The sequence below is a fragment of the Triturus cristatus genome, chromosome 4_1, assembly GCF_964204655.1.
Source record: "Triturus cristatus chromosome 4_1, aTriCri1.1, whole genome shotgun sequence".
NCBI classification, from domain to species: Eukaryota; Metazoa; Chordata; class Amphibia; order Caudata; family Salamandridae; genus Triturus; species Triturus cristatus.
Window position 1 is genome coordinate 599,138,446 of NC_140585.1, and position 19,031 is coordinate 599,157,476.

General features: G+C 39.1%; 1 protein-coding gene across 3 annotated transcripts in view; it reads left to right on the forward strand.

The window, feature by feature from the left end:
* Positions 1–19,031, forward strand: part of SLC6A15 (solute carrier family 6 member 15) — a 543,862-nt gene that overhangs the window by 476,849 nt on the left and 47,982 nt on the right. For all 3 annotated transcript variants that reach the window (XM_085652964.1, XM_085652966.1, XM_085652965.1), the window contains exon 6: positions 15,467–15,577. In XM_085652964.1, the coding sequence (XP_085509090.1) occupies positions 15,467–15,577 (111 nt within the window). The remainder of the gene's footprint in view (positions 1–15,466; positions 15,578–19,031) is intronic.

Genomic DNA, 19,031 nt, shown 5'->3' on the forward strand with positions numbered 1-19,031 from the left:
ATGCTTAAAGCTGTATAAAATATATAAACAACATACAAAGTAATGGTTACATAAATATATATATGGTACAAATATACCTAGATTTGAGATTTTATAAGCTATTTACAATTTCAACTTTATGAGACACACATATATATTTATGCAGATTATGCATAATGGCGGCCAGTACTGAATACTCCATTTTAATAAAAGACGACATATACCAAAGAAAAAGGAGGGGCAGAGAAATTGGAGAGAAAATTATCCTAGTGTAGAGTCATACATAGCCCATTTCTAGATGTAAGCTAATGCTACATAAACATAAATAGAAATAGAATCATACTACACTATCGATGCATGAGTTTGTACAATATTTACATCCTGTCTTTTACAATTTATATACTTTGTTACATTGCACATTGTTTTATATTGATACATGATAATGAAACACAAACCATATAATGAAATTTAAATAAAAATCGTGTTAACAAAACTAATAGATATTGGCACACAAAGTTTAGAATATATGTTAGGTAGATTAGAGTGGTAAGAATAGTTGTGAAGAAAAGAATCATGATGGAGTGAATAGCAAAAGGAACAGAGATAAAACCTTAGAGAAAATATAAAGAGAATATGTAAGCAGTGACTGAAAATAAAGTGCTAGACAGTACACAAAGAGAAAAGTCCTTATATTATTGATTATAGTGTAGATTTGTGATTAAAGGTTAAAGAGAAAAAGGAAGAAAAAATTATCTCAAAGTACTGGATGGAATAAACACATTTCTACCCCCATATCTTATTATATTACTCACTTGTTCTATCTAGAGATATGGAAGTCATATAAAGCCAGAGACGTTACCGATGATGTCTCAAATCTTAATTGCTCCAAGATGTGAATTATGCAGCATACATATGCAGAAGACCTCCTATATACACAGACGGTAAGGATATTAGAAGAAATGGGAAAGAACAATGCGTGATTAGACCAGAGATGTACATATAGTCGAGAAAGGAAGAGTAAGAACGATAATATATACTTACTAGTTGGTAGTTATTTGTTAATAATTCATATAGTTCTGTCAGAGAACCAAGATCTATCTTTATGGTGTCTATTTTGTTAAATTTGACAATTTTGCGGGATGAGGTGCCATAAGAAGGTAATCCTGGGCACTATATAGAAAACGAGAAGGATAAAGAAAATATATATATGTATAACAAAAACCATACATTTAGATCATATCCATTCAGATTAGTGCCAGATCAAGAAAGGCCTTTGTTAGTGCATCTGTATTGACTTACGCAAGAAAAAACGCCTAATCGGCTCCGGTGTATATAAAGAGTCCGTATTTGATGGCGGCGTAATGGTCCTAAAAAAGTGGTTTTTATAAAGAAAAAAGAGAGAAGAGAGAAGAGAGAAAAGAGAGAAGAGAGAAGAGAGAAAAATAATGCAGCTATTACTGCCTAAATATAAAGAACAAATCGGCATATGTATATGACCAAGATGTTAAAATATGATAAACCAAAAACCGTGTGCCTAGATCTAAGATACTTTCGCGATATAAACATACCTTATTCTCTAATTATATCGTTGTAAGGTTGTCTCCGAACGATGTGAGCATGGTGCTTCAACGAAACGAAGTGCCCGTAAATCCAACGTTTATATATCACACAACTAGTTCACGCGCCAAAACCGAGTGCAATTGAGGTAATTGATAACATACGATGACAATGAGAAACGTAACAGAAACAAAGAGCGGACAAGCGTCAACTTGATAAACAAGTCATGGCTGCCGCCTATAGATGAAACATAAGTGTCCATTCAATAATATTGAAAGTAAACACTACAAGGTAGTTACTTATGCATTCGTATGGGTAAAGGAAATTCATACCGAACATTGGTAAGTAAGTTATCGGTAGTGAGTGTATAGAATAGTAGCTATAGCCAAAGAACCGGACTTGTGATAATTTTATAAAGAACATATAAATATGAATGAAAATACCAACGTATAGTCTTTACCGTTTATATAACACATAATTGAGCTGTAGATGACACAGATAAATAGTAATTAATCTAGAGAACCACATTTTTTTATATATATATATAACCAACAGATAGATGGATGGAGACAAGTGGAAATCCTTATCAGGTGTCCAGAGCTGTAGGAAATAAATCCAATAGGATCCTTTTGACTTTAACATTTTGTGTAGGCTCCTTTAAAGCAAACATATAAGAAGACATTCAGGACACAATTCATACTCAAAAGAAGGAGGAAGAGGTAGTCCCTATTGAGGTTAGGACGCGCGTATTATTGTGCAGCTTAGATCTTTGTCACATAAAGCCACTAAAGTCCTGATAAGCAAGGTTTTAAATTACTACTGAGAAGCAGTTCATAAGTACCTTGGCTTGTACTGTAATGTCTGTCATAATTAACAATATAGGCATTTAGGAGGCACAGCTAATTGCTGAGTGACCTAGCTGCAAGTGTACCATGAGGATGACTTCTTCAAATATGTCTCTGAGGGAGGTTAACTTTCTGTGAGAATTCAAACAATAATTCTCTCCTTAAATGTAAACAGTTGCTTCTGTGGCAGCTGGAATCCAGTGCAGCTATGGAAAGAACCATCATACCATGCTGTCACCTAGCTGCTGCCTGCATTTTCAGTGGCACTAAAGTCAATAGTGTGGGCAAGGTTAATACGGATGTCTGGGAATCATTGGAGTGCTCCAGTAAAGTGCTCCTGCCATTTTGGCTGGTTTGGCCAGACCACATAATTTTTCCAAATATGCATTGTTTGAACATGGGCTGCATTGACTATGTTGAGGGAGTATATGGTTGTTTCGAAAAAAGATTATTATTTGTGTATAGGAGCATATATTCTCCATAAGTAGGGTGGTTAATGGTGGCAAGTTTGTTAGCAGGGTCCTTATGAAGAAGCAATTTAAAGAGATCTATTTCCATATGTTGTATTGATGGATGGTGCAGATGCCAGTAGCTTGTGTAGCAGCATCTGGTATTGTTTTGGAGAATAATAGGTTTATCACATTAAAGTTGCCTGCTGAACCTTGTATCATGGATATCTGAGAACAGATTGAAGCAATACTTGGTGGATTTGATGATGGCATTCATAGATTTAAAGATGCAAGATAGTGGTTGACTTGTTTTGCTTTGGATGTGGAGATGAAGTTTCTCTGTGAGGAGTACAGAAATACCTGTCTCGGATTTGAGTATTGTTTCCTTTCTTGTTTGCTGATAGCTCATTTGCTATCAGTGAGTAGATGGATGTACCAAGAGCATTAGTTATATATGGTTCAATATCAGAAGCTGTGAGTATCAATGACTTTTGGATGAGGTTGCCTAAGTGTAGGAAGAAGCTAACACAAAGGTAATTGTGATTGCTAGGGTCATTGCACTGGTAACCACAGGAGCGTGGGCAGAGGTAGGCTAGCACATGTTAATGTTAATGTTATGTTAATGTTATGGAGAATTTATTGAGCGCACTGACACCATAGGTTTCCTGGCGCTGTCTTATCTTAACCTGCCCCCTTCATGTGATGCCCCCTTGTTAAATGAGCCACATAGTATACAAGTGTTTTGATTAAGATAACAAGACATTGGTTTCAGGTGCTGCATGCTTTATTTAATGCAATAAAGTGTAAGGAGAGGAGAAGGTCACCCCCCCCCCCCCCACAATGTCCACTGGAAAACAACTGAGTTGCAGTCAAACATGTGACATCTGTTTTTGTGCCTACACCTGAGGCAGTGCTTTGTCATAACTGGTAGGCTCTGTGGTGCCACCCCTCTATGAGGCCATCACATGCACTACAGTTACTGCAGAGCCTTTTCCATATTGGTAACCTAAAGCTTCTTTCCATGTTTCTCTTAGTCCTCCATTCACTGTTGGGTGCCAGCTATTCATAGGCTCGCATCTGTCTGTACAGTGCATCGGTAGAGAGTGTAGGACAATGAGAACATGTTCCATCAGTGAATAATTGGGCTGGTTACAGTTTTTGCTGAAATGAATAAAACAATTTGGGAGAGGTGTGGCGCAGCAGCCAGAGTGGCTAACTCCGGAGAGCGGGGCTCACGATTCGATCCCCAGCCCCCCACGCAGCTCTGCTCAGCATCATGTAACTTTGGGTAATAGCTCACTTAATCTCCCCGACGGCCCCCATTGCCTTGAGACTCTTAAGGGTGATTAGTTTGCACTTAATAACACCGGAGTTAATTCAATTTGTGTTCTTTATACTGATGCTCTAAGTGTGACAGGTATGCCCAGAAGTAGGCCCTGTGGTCACTGTGCCATTAGAACAATGCTGCACCTGACTGTAGAGTCCCAACTAGGCCGCAACCGGTCTTTAGTTGCTTGTGTTCTAGTTCAGAGGCAACCTGGGTTGGCAGTTTGGGCTGAACTGTTCCTATTGGAGCAAGAACATGGCTGAATTGCATATGGCTGGGTCTAGTCTGAGTTGGCATAGTGAACAAAAAGAAAAAAAGATGGACTGGGATGCAGCCCGAGTAATTACAAGTGGCTGTGATTAATTCAGTCATTCCAGTCATCATTTTAATAATATTTTTTAGTTTCAGTTTTTAGGCATCTTATACCTAACCATTCCAACAGTCAATTATAATTGGCCTTTTAAAGCCAAAGAGGAACCATAGGATGTCCATGAAAGCTTACAAAGACCTCCCTTTTCATCACGCTTGTGTAGGCGATTGCAGGTTAATGTCAGCAGGACTTAGAACCAAAATATTATTTTCTGGTGCGAGTCCCGTCATGATCAGCCACCATGGATAACTTGGCACAATTGCTTCCTCATCAACACGTGACTGGAATGCCAACCACCTATCGGACCCCTTTGAATCTGGATTCAGACCTAACCACGTCACTGAGTCCATCCTAATCACTGCCAGTGACAACATCTGTCTAATATTGGACAAGAGGGGCACAGTGGCCCTCTTCCCACTCAACCTCTCAGCTACCGTCTCCCACTTTATCCTTATCCACCGCCTCCATGAACCCGGAAGGCATGGACCAGCAATCTGATGAAACAACTCCTTCCTGACACAATACACCAAACAGTCACCCTTGCCCTATACTCTACCACTTCCTCCAACTTGATCTGTGCTCACCAGGACTCCTTGCTCACCCCTACCCTCTTTACCATCTAAATGAGTCCACTCACCAACATTATCCAAGACAATGGACTCAGCATCATCTCTTATCCCGATAACGACATCCAGCTCCTCCATTCCCTTTCCGATGACTCCTCAAACATCCAAATAAAGTTCAACTGTATGTCTGAAGTCACAAACTGGATGAGAACCAACTGCTTGAAGTTCTACTCTGACAAGAAGGAGGTGGTCCTCTTTGGAAAAGACACCTCGCTCTGGTCCTCAGCCTAGTAGCCCTCAGAACTACAACCGACACCCTGTCCGTCAAATGCAGCCAGCAACCTAAGGATCATGATCAACAATCAGGTCAACTTGGTTGCCTCTACCTACTTCTCCGCCATCAGCTCCTCAAGAAAGTTTTCAGATGGCTCCCGCTAAACACTCAAATAACTGCCACTCAAGCTTTGAGCACTAGCAGACTGGACTATGAAAACGCCCTCTACACTAGCGTCACCTTGCAATTCACTAAAATCCTTCAGGTCATCTAGAATGCAGCCTCAAGACTAAGTCTCAAATTTCCACTCCACACTATCATATCTAAACCCCCTTAAAAATCTTCAATTGTTCTCTATACACAAACAAGGCCTCTTCAGCCTCCTCACAGACACATAAAAAGCATGACACAAGAAAGGTCTTGTATACCTGAACAGCTGCATCAACCTCTGTACACCTACCAGGCACCTCTGCTCCGCCAACCTCCTACTCGCCATGTCCCCACACATCTGAAGAGCCGGAGCCGAAGGCTGCACCTTTTCCTTCTTGGCTCTAATGCCTAGAATGACCTCCCCATTTTCTTCCTGGCTCCTCCAGCCTAGTATGATCTCCCCTTACAGGTGAAAGCAGCCAACTTCATCTTAGAATTTCACAAGAAATTGAAAGCCTGGATATTCAGATATGCCCCAGTCAGGGTAGTCCCCACCCATTCAGAGGCACCAGGTACCCTATCGGGTGATAGGTGCACCATACAAACCATCATAACTCAACAATCATTTACAGCTGAGGGTCAGTGTTGCAAAGCGAGTGAAACCTTTGCGCCCCCATGCCTGTTGTATCGTAACATAACATAACATGTGTATTTGTAAAGCGCACGTTCACCCCTGACAGGGCATCTTGGCGCTGAATAACAGATGTTTATTGCTACCCAACTCAATGGTACTCATTTTATCGACCTCAAATGGATGAAAGGCTGAGGGGACCCACCGGGATTTGAGCCTGTGACCATGAGGTCAAACACAGGCCCCTGCAGTGGATGCATTAGTCCACTGAGCCACCAGACCCAGCTCATACATGATCTGTGACAGCTCTGTGGCATAAGGGGCAGGTTTCTTTTCTGAAGACAAAGCCATAAGGTCTCTGCAGTCTAAGGGATGACTTTCCTATATGAAGTTTGAGGCAGAATAATCTTAGTAACTTGTTTAAAGTTCTGTTGCTTGAGCCCTTATTTCTATAATGTGGAGATGACTGTATGAGGACTGTCTCAGATGTGCTTTCCATTGATAATGCCTATTACTTTTGACTGTGTATTTCACTGGAATTTGCACCCCACTAGCTTTGCCAGCTATGCTTTGGTATGCCAATTTTTGTAGAGATACGTACATGGCAAAAAAAGTAAGGTAGGGCTGAATAAAAAGTGATTTTCAATTTAAGCTGTCATAGGAAATCTTGCTTGTGTCCACAGTCCAAGTGGATGAACAGATTTTCACCTAACTTGTTATGAAAGTAGAATTTTACTTAGAAAGTGTACTGTCATTGCTTTGGTGTAAAACTGTTCAGTAGTTTTTGATATATTAGATTTTAAAAAAGTTGCAGAGAGGACTTTAAAGAGTTAACACTATGCTGTTTAACTTACAATTCATTTCTCATGAGTCCTGTCAATCACATTTAGCATTTTTTGAGAATTGTGAATGGTTGAATAAGGCCAATGAAGTTTTGGTTACATGATGACATATAGGTGACAAAATTATGGGTGACATAAATATTGCCAAACATTTTACATCCTTTGGACCTGATTTGGAGGTTGACAGACAGAGTAAATGCATTCAGGGTGGCGGAGGACTTCGAGATCCTCCACCCTGCTTTTACTGTTCACACCAAATTTGGAGTTCACCACCGGTCTGCGGTGAACTCTGTCAGTTTGTATGAGCCGCCATATCAGTTTATGCAAAGCTGTTTTAATTTTGGTATGTGTCCGTCATTCAGGATAAACACTCACACTAAACATTTAAAAGTTTTTACTTTTCGGAAAAACAAGCTCCCAAAGCATGAGTTTGATTTTGGAAAAGAAAAAACTAATGGCCCCAACTCCATGTGTGTTTTTTCCAATGATGTGGGCTTCATTTTTTATTTTACCTTTCCTCACCACCAGATATTCCTACCTGTGACGGACAGTTAAAAAGCCATCCATTCACCCACTGTAAATAGAGCAGACAGTCTGATGGTTTACCTTTGACGCCTGTACTCTCTGGGGCCATCAAAGGAATGTTTACACTGTACACAGAGTACATTTTACGCCCTTGGCATAAACCGTTTGTCCTCCCGGCTCTAAATTGGGCAGACAAACTGAGAGTTTCATGGACAGAGTGCTCGTCATTGTTGCAATGAAGTACCCGGTCCTCCAAAGTCTAAATTGGGTAATTTGTAGGTAAAATCAAAAATATCAACAGCAAAAAAATTAAAGACCACAATATCATTATAAAATAGGTTAGTATATCGAGTTTCAAATATAAGACTATATGTTAACTTTAAAACATATGTTAACTTTAAAATGAATATTACATTTAAAAAGAATGCTCTCACAATATAAAACAATTGAAAAATGCATAACATACACACATAAACCAAAAATCTATGGTTAATAATCACTCTAAAATAATACACATAATATTTTTAAAATAAAATAATTTAAACATGAATGTAAAATAAATATAACACTAATTATATTTACAATGCTAGATATTAAAAAATGATAGGAATTTTACAATAACATTAAAAGATAAACTAAAAATAATTTAAAACAAGTCTTACAAATAATAAAACTTTAATTTACATCAAACTATTTTTTTATGAAAATATATATATAACAAAATATATATATATTAAAACAATTAAAAGATTTGTGGGATTAAATTCACTACTCAAATTCCAACTTGACCAACAGTAGGGAAAGTGTTGGAATTTTGGGTTGTAAGCAGCAGTAGGTAAGGCGTTGGACTCAAGAGGTTTCATATTTACCAATCCCACTTCAACCTGAGTAGTGGTAGGGAATGAGTTAGACTTGGGAAGAATAAGATTTATTACTCCCACTTCAATATAAGCAACAGTAGGGAAAGTGTTGGACTTTGAAGATTCCAGATTTACTCTTCCTATTATAATCTGAGCTACCTTAGGTAAAGTGTTGAACTTTGAAGGGATCAGAATTATTATTCCCACTCCAACGTCAACAACAGCAGGTAAGTGGTAGAGTTTCGAGGGGTCAGATTTACTATTCCCACTCTAGCACATACAACAGTAGGGAAAATGGTAAACTTTACGAATCTCAGATTTAAATTTCCCTATCCTAAATTAATAGAAAAGTAAATAAAAATTAAAATAATAAATAAATAAATATAAATATATGTATATATAAATATAATGGACTTCCACTCGTACATCCGGCTTGTCAATCCTCCATGGATGCCTCCACATTGAGACTCTGTGATTTGGAGCTCCATGGCCCCAAATTTCCGGGTGGTGCATCTCCCGCGACTGGGAGGCCGTGTAAAAATCAAAGCTCCAAGGTTCCCACCTGTGGAGACACACTCTGACATCCACTGCAGCAACCTTCATGAGGTAAAAGCCGGATCGGCGGGCGGAGACAGTTTACAGCATGCCTGTCGATTCACACCTGTCCAATCTCTCACTCTCACATATACTCACTTATATACACCAATACTCACATATACTAGTTTAAAACATATGTAGTTACTCATAAAGACACTATTGAGACAGTCAATCACTGACAAACTCACCCATACACACACTCATCCACCTATACAGTCCTGCACACATACAAACAGTGAGTCACTCATTCATGCATCTATGCACTACTTAATACCCCCACCGAACCATACAGACACTCAGACACTCATACTGATACTCAAAAAACCAACTAATAACCTATGTACCTCATGTAGCTACTCACCAACCCATGCAGCCACTTATACACAAAGTGAGGGAATGATACAGATATTTACATATTTAAACATTACTCACTAAGCCATGTATTCACTAAGATACACTTAATCAGTCAGTTATACAATCAATTTTTCCCAAAAAATCATCCATTTAGATACTTATATACCCATTTATTCTTCCATCGACCTTGAGATATACATATATAAAACATATTTAATTTTCAGAAAAACACACATTCACTGGAGGATGTAATCAGTGATATCATGAGTGATGTCACTGACCATGTCATGAGTGATGTAATATGTGACGTTATCAGCAGTGTATTGCGGGCGGGTGAGTTATAGTTAGCTGAACTAACTATAACGGGGGAATTTCAATGGTTTTGTACGAGTGAAAAGTCCAGCTTACTATAACGCCCCTGAAACCTATGTTTTTTTCAGTGAATATATATATATATATATATAAATGGGAATATAAATACATATATGCTAATATGCTAATTCCACTGCATTTCACACAAACTGGTCCTTATTTCAGTTGAAAAAAGTACTTTCACACTATAGAAATGAGATTTCCAAAAATAAGTAATTCTTCTATACAGCAACCGGAACAATGCATTTCTGCCATTGATGGCCTTGTATAAGAGGAGTTGCCATTTTGGTTGCGGACTATATATATCTTCCACCAAATGCAAAAAAAAAGAATGTTTGCTTATTAGCACTGCTGTATGTAAGAGTGGCCATAATTCACATAGGTGAACCTTAAATGTGATTTGATGCCTCTCTACTTCATGAGCAATGGTACCAAATGTGATGCAGGTTCTTTGGGGCACAGCCCAATTATGGGCCAGAATTTAAATGTTAACGGGTCTGGAGTATTACTCAAGATTAGCTCCATTATGGGATAGCCCGGGGACCCCAAGTTGTCTTAAGGATATGCTGGCCACACCATTAAGAACAGCAGGTCTATTAACATGGGGAGACTTAACCGAGGATGGCTCTCTCCTTTCTTGGGCAACATTTGATTACAAATTGGAAGGAGGAATGTCTAGATTTAAATACATGCAGTTAAATAGTTGGGCTCAAAATTATAAAAAAACGATTGGGTGTGGGAATGATCTTGAAGAACACCTTGTTAAAAAGCCAGCAGGCAAGAAGGAGGTAGCCTTTTTATATTGGGCAATTGAGGAGACAATAGACGGGTGAGCTATGGGAAGAACTGATTCCGGAGGGGGATGGGGCTGAATTATGGCAGGTCTCTTATAACACTTTGTTCTCAGTTGTGAAACCAGCTTTGCTGAGAAAAAAATCATTATTTCACCACACATAGAGCCTACTTGTCCCCGGCTAGACTCTCTAAGATGTCTAATGGTCCACCTGCTAGATGTAAAAAATGTAGCATGGTACGGGCCCCTGACACACATATGTTTTGGACTTGCCCTGCTATTTCTGAATTCTGGCAAAAAGTGAGTTCCACCATAAAGTCTATTCTAGGCTACCCAGTACATATAACTCTCAGTCTAATAATTTTTGGCATTCAAACTGAAATTACTGGCCACAGTAGAGGTTATCTCTTTTTTGCTACTTTGTTGGCCAGACAAGAAATTTGCAAGAAATGGGCTGCGGCCCTGCCTCCTACACATTCGGAATGGCTCTCATCTGTGTATAAAACATCTAAAATAGATCTGACCAGACTAAAAAATAGCAAGAAGAGAGCCATATGGGATTGTTTGTTAAATTGGTCTTCAGCCTAGTCTGATAAAATTGATTCTCCTATGATTAAGCCTCATGGGAAGCTCTCAGACTGAGTCGTAGTCCTCAGTTTCTTGAAATCTATGGAGAGGTGAACCACTGGTAGGTGGGCAATATAGGGATGGGGCAGTACCCCATAAAACCTACCTCTCCAAAGTGAGTAGCAGTGGCGACCTGCGGACCACCAGTTTGTTGGGATCAGAGGCGAATGAGGTTTTAAGAAAAAAAAGAAAAAAAAGAACTAATAAACTCAACAACATAATTAAAAAACAATATTATGTACAACTATATATAAACAAACAATATAAAAGACTTACCTTCTATATTCTGTTCCACAATATTTTAACATCACAATAGTTTTGACATGATGTTTGTATTTCACAATTTGTTAGTGATTTGTTTCTGATGCACAGATTTCAGGCAATAGAATAAAACAAAAGATAAAAAAGTGAATAACTCACATGTCAAAAGAGAATCACAATCATATAAGCACATTTTTAGCCAGTACATTTGACCCCTATTCTCTGAAAAATCATCAGTTGAATGTGACCTGCGAGTTTCACAAATGGTGAAAAAGCAGACATTTTTGTAAGGCAGAGATATAGGGCTCTGCGCAGTGGGAGATAACCAGTTGAGGAGGTAGGATACTGGGTCTGGTTGTAGGATGTGCATAGCCATCAAAAACCATCCATGAGCTTGAAGGCCTTACCCGTCGCCCACCACAAGGGAAAAAGCATGAGTAGGCAGGACCTTCACAGTACAAAGAAAACATTACAATAAAAGCAATAGCCGTAATCTCGAAGGTACACAAAATAGGGGTAAGCACAACAGACCTTACTCCTCATTTAGCGCAAGACAAAAACCACCATGCAAAAGAGGGATCCCCTGCTCATGATAGAACTGGCGCAACATGTGCGCCAGCACTATCAGTATTACAGAAGGGGCCCACAAGAGTCTGCAGCCCCTTCTTAAATACCATTGCAGCAGGGGATAGACAATGTGGGCACACACACCCATGGTGCCCCCAGGGCACAATGTATAATATGGCCCCTCGTGTCGAACTAGGTCCAGGAGTTTTGTGATATTGGTGTACAAGTTGCGCAGATCATAGAACCTCAAGCAATGTTAAAAAATGGGTGACCAATTCTTGTGCAGCTGAATCCACAACATAGAGTTGTGAATCCTTGGGATTGGGGATTAAGGTTTTGCTGGCTTGCGAATAGGTTTTGTGAATCCTCTGTGACAATCAATTTTTTTTAATTTTTAAATTCAGTGAATGGTCCCGACAGGACCCACCACATAGTCCTGGGGTTCAGCGTGTACTCATCCTACTTTCTTATGTAGACATCTCAGGATGTGGGGACCATGCCAGCATTCTGTAATGACAGTTACTAGAGATTTTTTTCTTTTCTTTTTACAATCCATCCGAAAACTCAGGCCTCTGCAGAATAACTTTCTGAATGTCGCAATAATGCAGCACTTTCAGTCCCACCATATTTTTTAAACACAAAGGGCCAGATTTACTAAGATTTCACACAAAACAGTGCAGCAAGGGAAGTTGCTGCGCTGCACTGCATGAAAAGTAGTGAGCAGACGAGCACCAATGTGGTTTAATGCTACTTTTTTGGTCCATTCTCTTATTTATTTATTTTTTATTTGATCAATGTTGTCCTTGTCATGCAAATGTATGCTACAAGCCCTTATGAAGTGATAGTGTTATGTTCTATTGATATGTATAGCACACTAATCACACGAAAGAGTATCCAGGTGCTTGAGCACGTGTGTAGGTTTGTAGTCCCTAAGGTACTGTTAGGAAGAGTCAGTTCTTCAGCTTCTTGCAGAACTTAAGAAGTAAGGAGGAGGCTCTGCGGTGATGAGAGAGGTTGTTTGAATTCTTGGGTGCTGAGTAGGAGAATGAGCGACCTCCAATTTTGCATTTGCGGATGCGGGTAATATGAGCGAGTGAGAGTAAGGCAGAGTGAAGGTGGGTAGGTGAAAGTGTATATGGCTGTGCGTGTATTATGGTCCTGTATTGTGTTGGGTTTGTATGTGTGGTGAGAAGTTTCAATTGGCTGTGCTCATGAATGGGGAGCAAGTGAAGCTTACTGAGGTGCGACGTGATGTGAGTGTGGCGTGGGGGGTCGTGTAGGAGTCTTGCAGCAGTGTTCTGAATGTTCTGGAGTCTGTGTAGGAGTTGCTTGGAGATGCCGGCATTGAGAGTGTTGTGGTAGTCCAGCTTGCTGTTGATAAGGGCTTGAGTGACATTCATCTGGTGTTCTAAGGCATCCATTTGAAGATTTTTTTCAGTATTCAACAAGTTGCAACACAAGTGTTGGCTTAAGTAAATTCTGCAAACAACCTGTAGTAGAAAAAAAAAATAATACAAATTAGTAAAAATAGAATATTAAAATTCAAAAATCTCTTCTAGCTTGTTGACTTAGGTACCAGTCTTTTCATTATTTATTGTAGTAGATCCTGGAATGGCCACCACACCAACTTAAGTCAAGTGGAAGGTCCTGTGAGGGTTACCTTCGATTTTCTGTTAATCTAATGTACCGTGTGTGTAATGAATAATATATAAAAATATTCACTTGTTTATTTATGAATTAATGAAAGCTTTGGGAAGCACAAAAAGGCAAGCAAAGGCATGAAATTCACAACAAGATAAGTGGCATGCCAACATTTTGGTTGGAATCATCAAGAGTGGCTCAGACTGTGAAAAATGTAGAACATTATTTTCAAATGGATATTTAAGAAGAAGATTGCACGGATTTTTTCATTTTAGGCATTTGAACAAGCTCTATTGCAGCTATATCTCCAACAATCAGAACATCAGGACTATTTTAGTATAGTACGTGCATCAATAGCATTCTGTGATGTACATAGGACAACTCTGGGTTTCAGGTCAGAATTATAGAAACTAGTATTTTGTGATGGGAAAGGAACAGAGACATCACAAATGAGACAGTACTTTGTTTTATTTTCACATTTTATATCACTATTACACAATTACAAACATTTACAATTTTAATCACAATGGGAAAAGATTCTCTTAGAAGTGCACACTGTTTTGGCCACACGCTAAATTGAAAATCCTCACAGAATCCTCACTTAACATTTGTACATTTTTCTTTAAATTACTATTATAGCTGGCCAATCCACTTTAAAAAGCCACCTCTTTTACACAAGTTTCCGGGGGATAATTATACCGTAATCAACTATACAGTAGAAAATGTCTTGTGTGTTTGTTAAAACCCAACCACATATTGCAGCATTTTTTCACAAGCATTCCTTCTAGTAAAATAACCTTGTTACCCTGTCCAACACAGCAATTGAGTCTTTTTTTTTGTGATGGTGAGCCTGTAGTCTTGGCTGCATTCCTGAGGGTGCTGTGTTCTTGCTTGAGAATTTAAATTGCAAGTCTGTGAAATGACTGTGCTGCTGAGGGGAGGCTCATTGACTGTGGTGAGTGGCTTGCGTCAGGTGGATGATGACCGTTACAACAGCATCATCTAAACACTCTAGTGTCATTTGAAATACTGTATGGTTTCAAGACTAGTTTCATAATGTTGATTTTGTTCGGTTTTGGTTTAGTACGTTGTTTGAAATTCATAGTGTCATGAAGGTCCAACAATGCTTCTTTCAAAGTCACGCTTGGGGAATTGCCTGGAGGTTTGAAGTCAAAGATTAAAACTGTATTGAATTAGAGGTGCTGATGAGGTCTATAATTGTCTTAATGTATGTTTTAATAGAGTCAGGTCTGCTGATCAGATGAAGAGTTGTGGTCAGAGAGTGGGAAGTGGCAGGTAAATCATTTTACAGAGTTATTGGTAGTGTGTTTATTGAGAGTGTTTGATCAGTAGGACAAGTGGAGATATTTGTCATTTTGTAGTCTAATTCCATCTACACGTTCCAAAAGGGAGTCCAAAACGTGTCTGTTGTCTTGGGTTCCAACGTCCTGTTCTATCAGAAACGTATACACAATTATCTTTCTGTTTCTTAAAGGTAGATATCAAATTGGTTTAGTTAAAACCAGAGCACACAGTATGTTACAGCAGCAGAATGAGGAAATTATGAAAAATGAGTAGGGAAATTTAATATTTCAGTGTACTTCTGATGTCAAACTCCCAGATTCATGGTGAACTGAAAGCATAATTTAAATCAAAGCTAATCAGCCCAAGTGCCAATGTGCCACACATTTTGTACCATTATTTAATTGTTAGGCTTATATTGTCTATGAATTTTGTTAGATGCCTTGCTCATGCTGTTTTGAAAATAATTAAATATTGTGTTGAACAACATTGTAGTCCTCTTTGAAGTTACTGTATTTTAAGAAAATAATGGGCATAAAAATTGTCTTAATTCCTTTTTATCTCTATTTTTTACCAGATCATGTATTTCAGTTCACTCTTCCCATACGTAGTGCTGATATGCTTCCTAGTGAGAGGACTACTTTTAAATGGTGCGGTTGATGGCATTCGGCACATGTTCACCCCTAAGGTATGACACCTAATTACCAGTGCACTAAGTGTTCACCAAGCACCAATGAATAATCAATGCAAATGTTATCCACACGTTGCTTTTTTCAACTTTTATCTTTGCTCCTCTAATAATATAAAGAGTTTCTATCTAAAAGTGCTTCACAATCACGTATAGCATGTTCTATTAATCTTGGAAGGAAACGTAGCTGAGTAAGGGGCTCAGTTAGATGCTATTGTTTTCCAGATTATGTATTTTAGTTCACTCTTCCCATATTTAGAGCTGATATGCTTTCTAGGGAGAGGACTACTTTTAAAAGGTATAAGGGATGGCATTCAGCACATGTTCACCCCTAAGGAATGGCACTCCTACCAGTGGATTCAGTATTCATCAGGCACCAGTGATAATTGGCTGCAGATGTCATCCATGCATTCCCTTTTTTCAACTTTTATCTTTGCTATTATAATATTGTAAAGAATTTCTACCTACAAGTACTTCACAAACACTATTAGCATGTATTGCTTTGGCAAAGAAGGCTTATCGGTCATAGCTAAAAAGACAACAAATCTCACCAAAGCTAAGGATGTTTCTGTACTAGGTTGTGAGGCTCGCCTTGTTAGATCCAACCCTACCACAACCTTTTCATGTTACTTTCTCCTCTACAGACCATCACCTAGCAATGAGGCATTCACAGACTCATTGCTTTTTTACAATATACATTTTAACTATACTCAAACTCACTGGCTTAGGCACACACAACCTATTGCAACTCATTCCCAATCCCCCACACATTACTGGACACACATTAGATATCACCTTCACCAACCCAGACATAGTCACGTTCCAAACAAATACTCCAGTCACTTTGTCAGACCACCAGCTCATTGCTGCCCAACACAAGGCACCACATATCACCCCAAATAAAATCATCTTGCCTTCAACTACATAGCTACCTTGGAACAAGCTAAATTTAGAGGAACTCGAAAACCTGCATGCCGCAAACACTGAACTGGTCGCAGTCAATTCTGTACAAACACTCTATGAATGACTTTTGAGAGATTTTGATCACCTAATTCTTCTGAAAACATATACGCATAACAAAAGAATACATGCTCCTTGGATGAATTCAAATAAAAAAACTATCAAAAATCAAATTGCTAAACTTCAACGCAACTAGCTAAAAAAAAACAACCCTCAAGACAAGATGTGCCAAAACAGACACAACATAATATACAAGTTTACAATCAAAAAGATAAAAATACCATAATATTTCAACCAAATCCACAATGTAAAGTGTGCTTATAAATAATTTGATAAATAGGAAGAAGTGTGGCACCGCGGCCAGGGTGACTGACTCCGGAATCTGGGGATCACGGTTTGATCCCCAGCGCTGGCAGCAGATTAGCCCAGCACCATGTGACTCTGGGCAATAGCTTGCTTAATGTTCCCGATGGCCCCCAGCACCTAGAGACCCTTACGTGTGATTGTTTGCGCTTTACAAATGTGGATTATTATTATCATAAAATACTGAATTTCGTAAGCCAATATACACAGAAGCTACCTACCCCATTTTTCTGGAATTTTGTAACCAACTGGTAAATCATTACATAGCTAGGCCTGGGTGGAACTAGCAGAATTTCACTCCTTGGAATCATGCAGAGTTAAATAAAAACTCCACGAGGTTGTGTGAAATTCTGCCGACGGGCGGTAAAAGCCAAGCGCTGCTTTCCCTCCAATTTTAGTGCATTTAACAATAAAAAATCGTTGAGAACGGCACCACGCTATTTCCGAGTTGATTTTGCTGCCTCTCACGTAGCAAATGTACATTTGTAAAATCACAGCGGAAGTCCTCCTATTGACTCGAAATGGCGTAGGGGGATGCCAAACGGGAAAAATATCCACCATGGTGTGATTGGCGGAATTTGGTGTGAACTCCACATTAGAGGAGTAATGCAGAGTTGCCTACATTTTCCAATTTCACGTGCAGAATTAAAATTCCACATGGGCCGATACAAAACTAAAGCAAACATGTTGGATTCTTATTTGAGCAACACAGAAAATCAGCCCAACCCATTTCCTACAAAACCTCCAGGGAAAGCCAAGTACAGCCGCCACACTCCTTCAAAGAACTATCACTAACTGAATTCTTTGGATGTTGTCAAATTGAATTAAAAAAGATATACATATGCCCTTTATTAAAAATACAAACCTACTCTGGACAATCAAAATCCCAACAACTACAGACCCACAGTAAATGGACCATTCCTTGGCAAACTGATAGAAAGAGCAGCGTTTGCCCAGATGTCACAATTCACTGAAGTGTGATCCATAATTTCTGACTTCCAAACTGGATTCTCTCCAAGGACGACACGCCAAATCTGCCTTTATCTCTATCTGGAATGACTATAAGAACAGGCTAAACCAGAACAGGGTTGCTGCACTACTTCTCTTGGACCTTTCAGTAACTTTTGACAAAGTGAATCATGGCACACCAATCCAAAGACTTGAGTAAGCTAAACTAAAGGGCAAGGCTTGCGCTTGGATCACATCATATCTACACCACAGACCAAATATTATACATACTCTTCCTTTCTCTTCTAAACAATTACATCATTAAAGCAGGAGTCCTTCAAGGCTCAATTATGTCATCTATGCTTTCCAACATTGATATGAATTCATTACCAGATCTTATCAATGGTTTTGATTTCACCTGCTGTAACTAATCTGATGACACACAGATATTTCTGCAACTAAACACCCAAAGGACATTGGAACCTTACACATCTGCAATTACTTCAAGGCTGTGGAGCCAGCTCAAATTGAATGCCTCCAAAACCGAAATATTCACGTGTGTTGACTAGAAAATGTATGACCCTTTCTTCATCTGGCCTAATGATCTAGTGCCACCACCAAAAATATCTAAGGAAGTAAGAGACCTTGGAATTACCATGGATGCCAAGCTGTTAGTGAATGCACAAGTTAACAAGGTAGCCAAATCAAGCTTTCTCACAATGAAAAAACACTGCAACACATCTTCACACGCCTAGGATTTCCTCAAAAGGTTCAAGCTACTATATCTCTTGCCCTATCAAACTAGATTACACTAATGGTCTGCATCATGGCTCACCTTTGAGAACTATGAGAAGATTTCAGAGAATTTAGAACGCTGCAGTTAGACTACTCCTACATGTAAAGCCACAAGCACACACCTCCCCTGCCTTGAAGGCCCTAATCTGTTACCAGTTGCCAGAAGATCCAAATTTAAGCTGCTTTGTATCACACACAAAGCGATCCATGTGTAAAGATCTCTCTTCATCAGGAAGAAAACCAACAAATACATACAACAATTAAACCCATGCTCAAGAATGGCTCCCTGCCCCACCATTGCTACATACTAGAAAACCATGGGTGGGACATCTTTCTCTGTTCAAGCGGCCAAACTGTGGCAATCACTACTAACACACATAAGATCCGC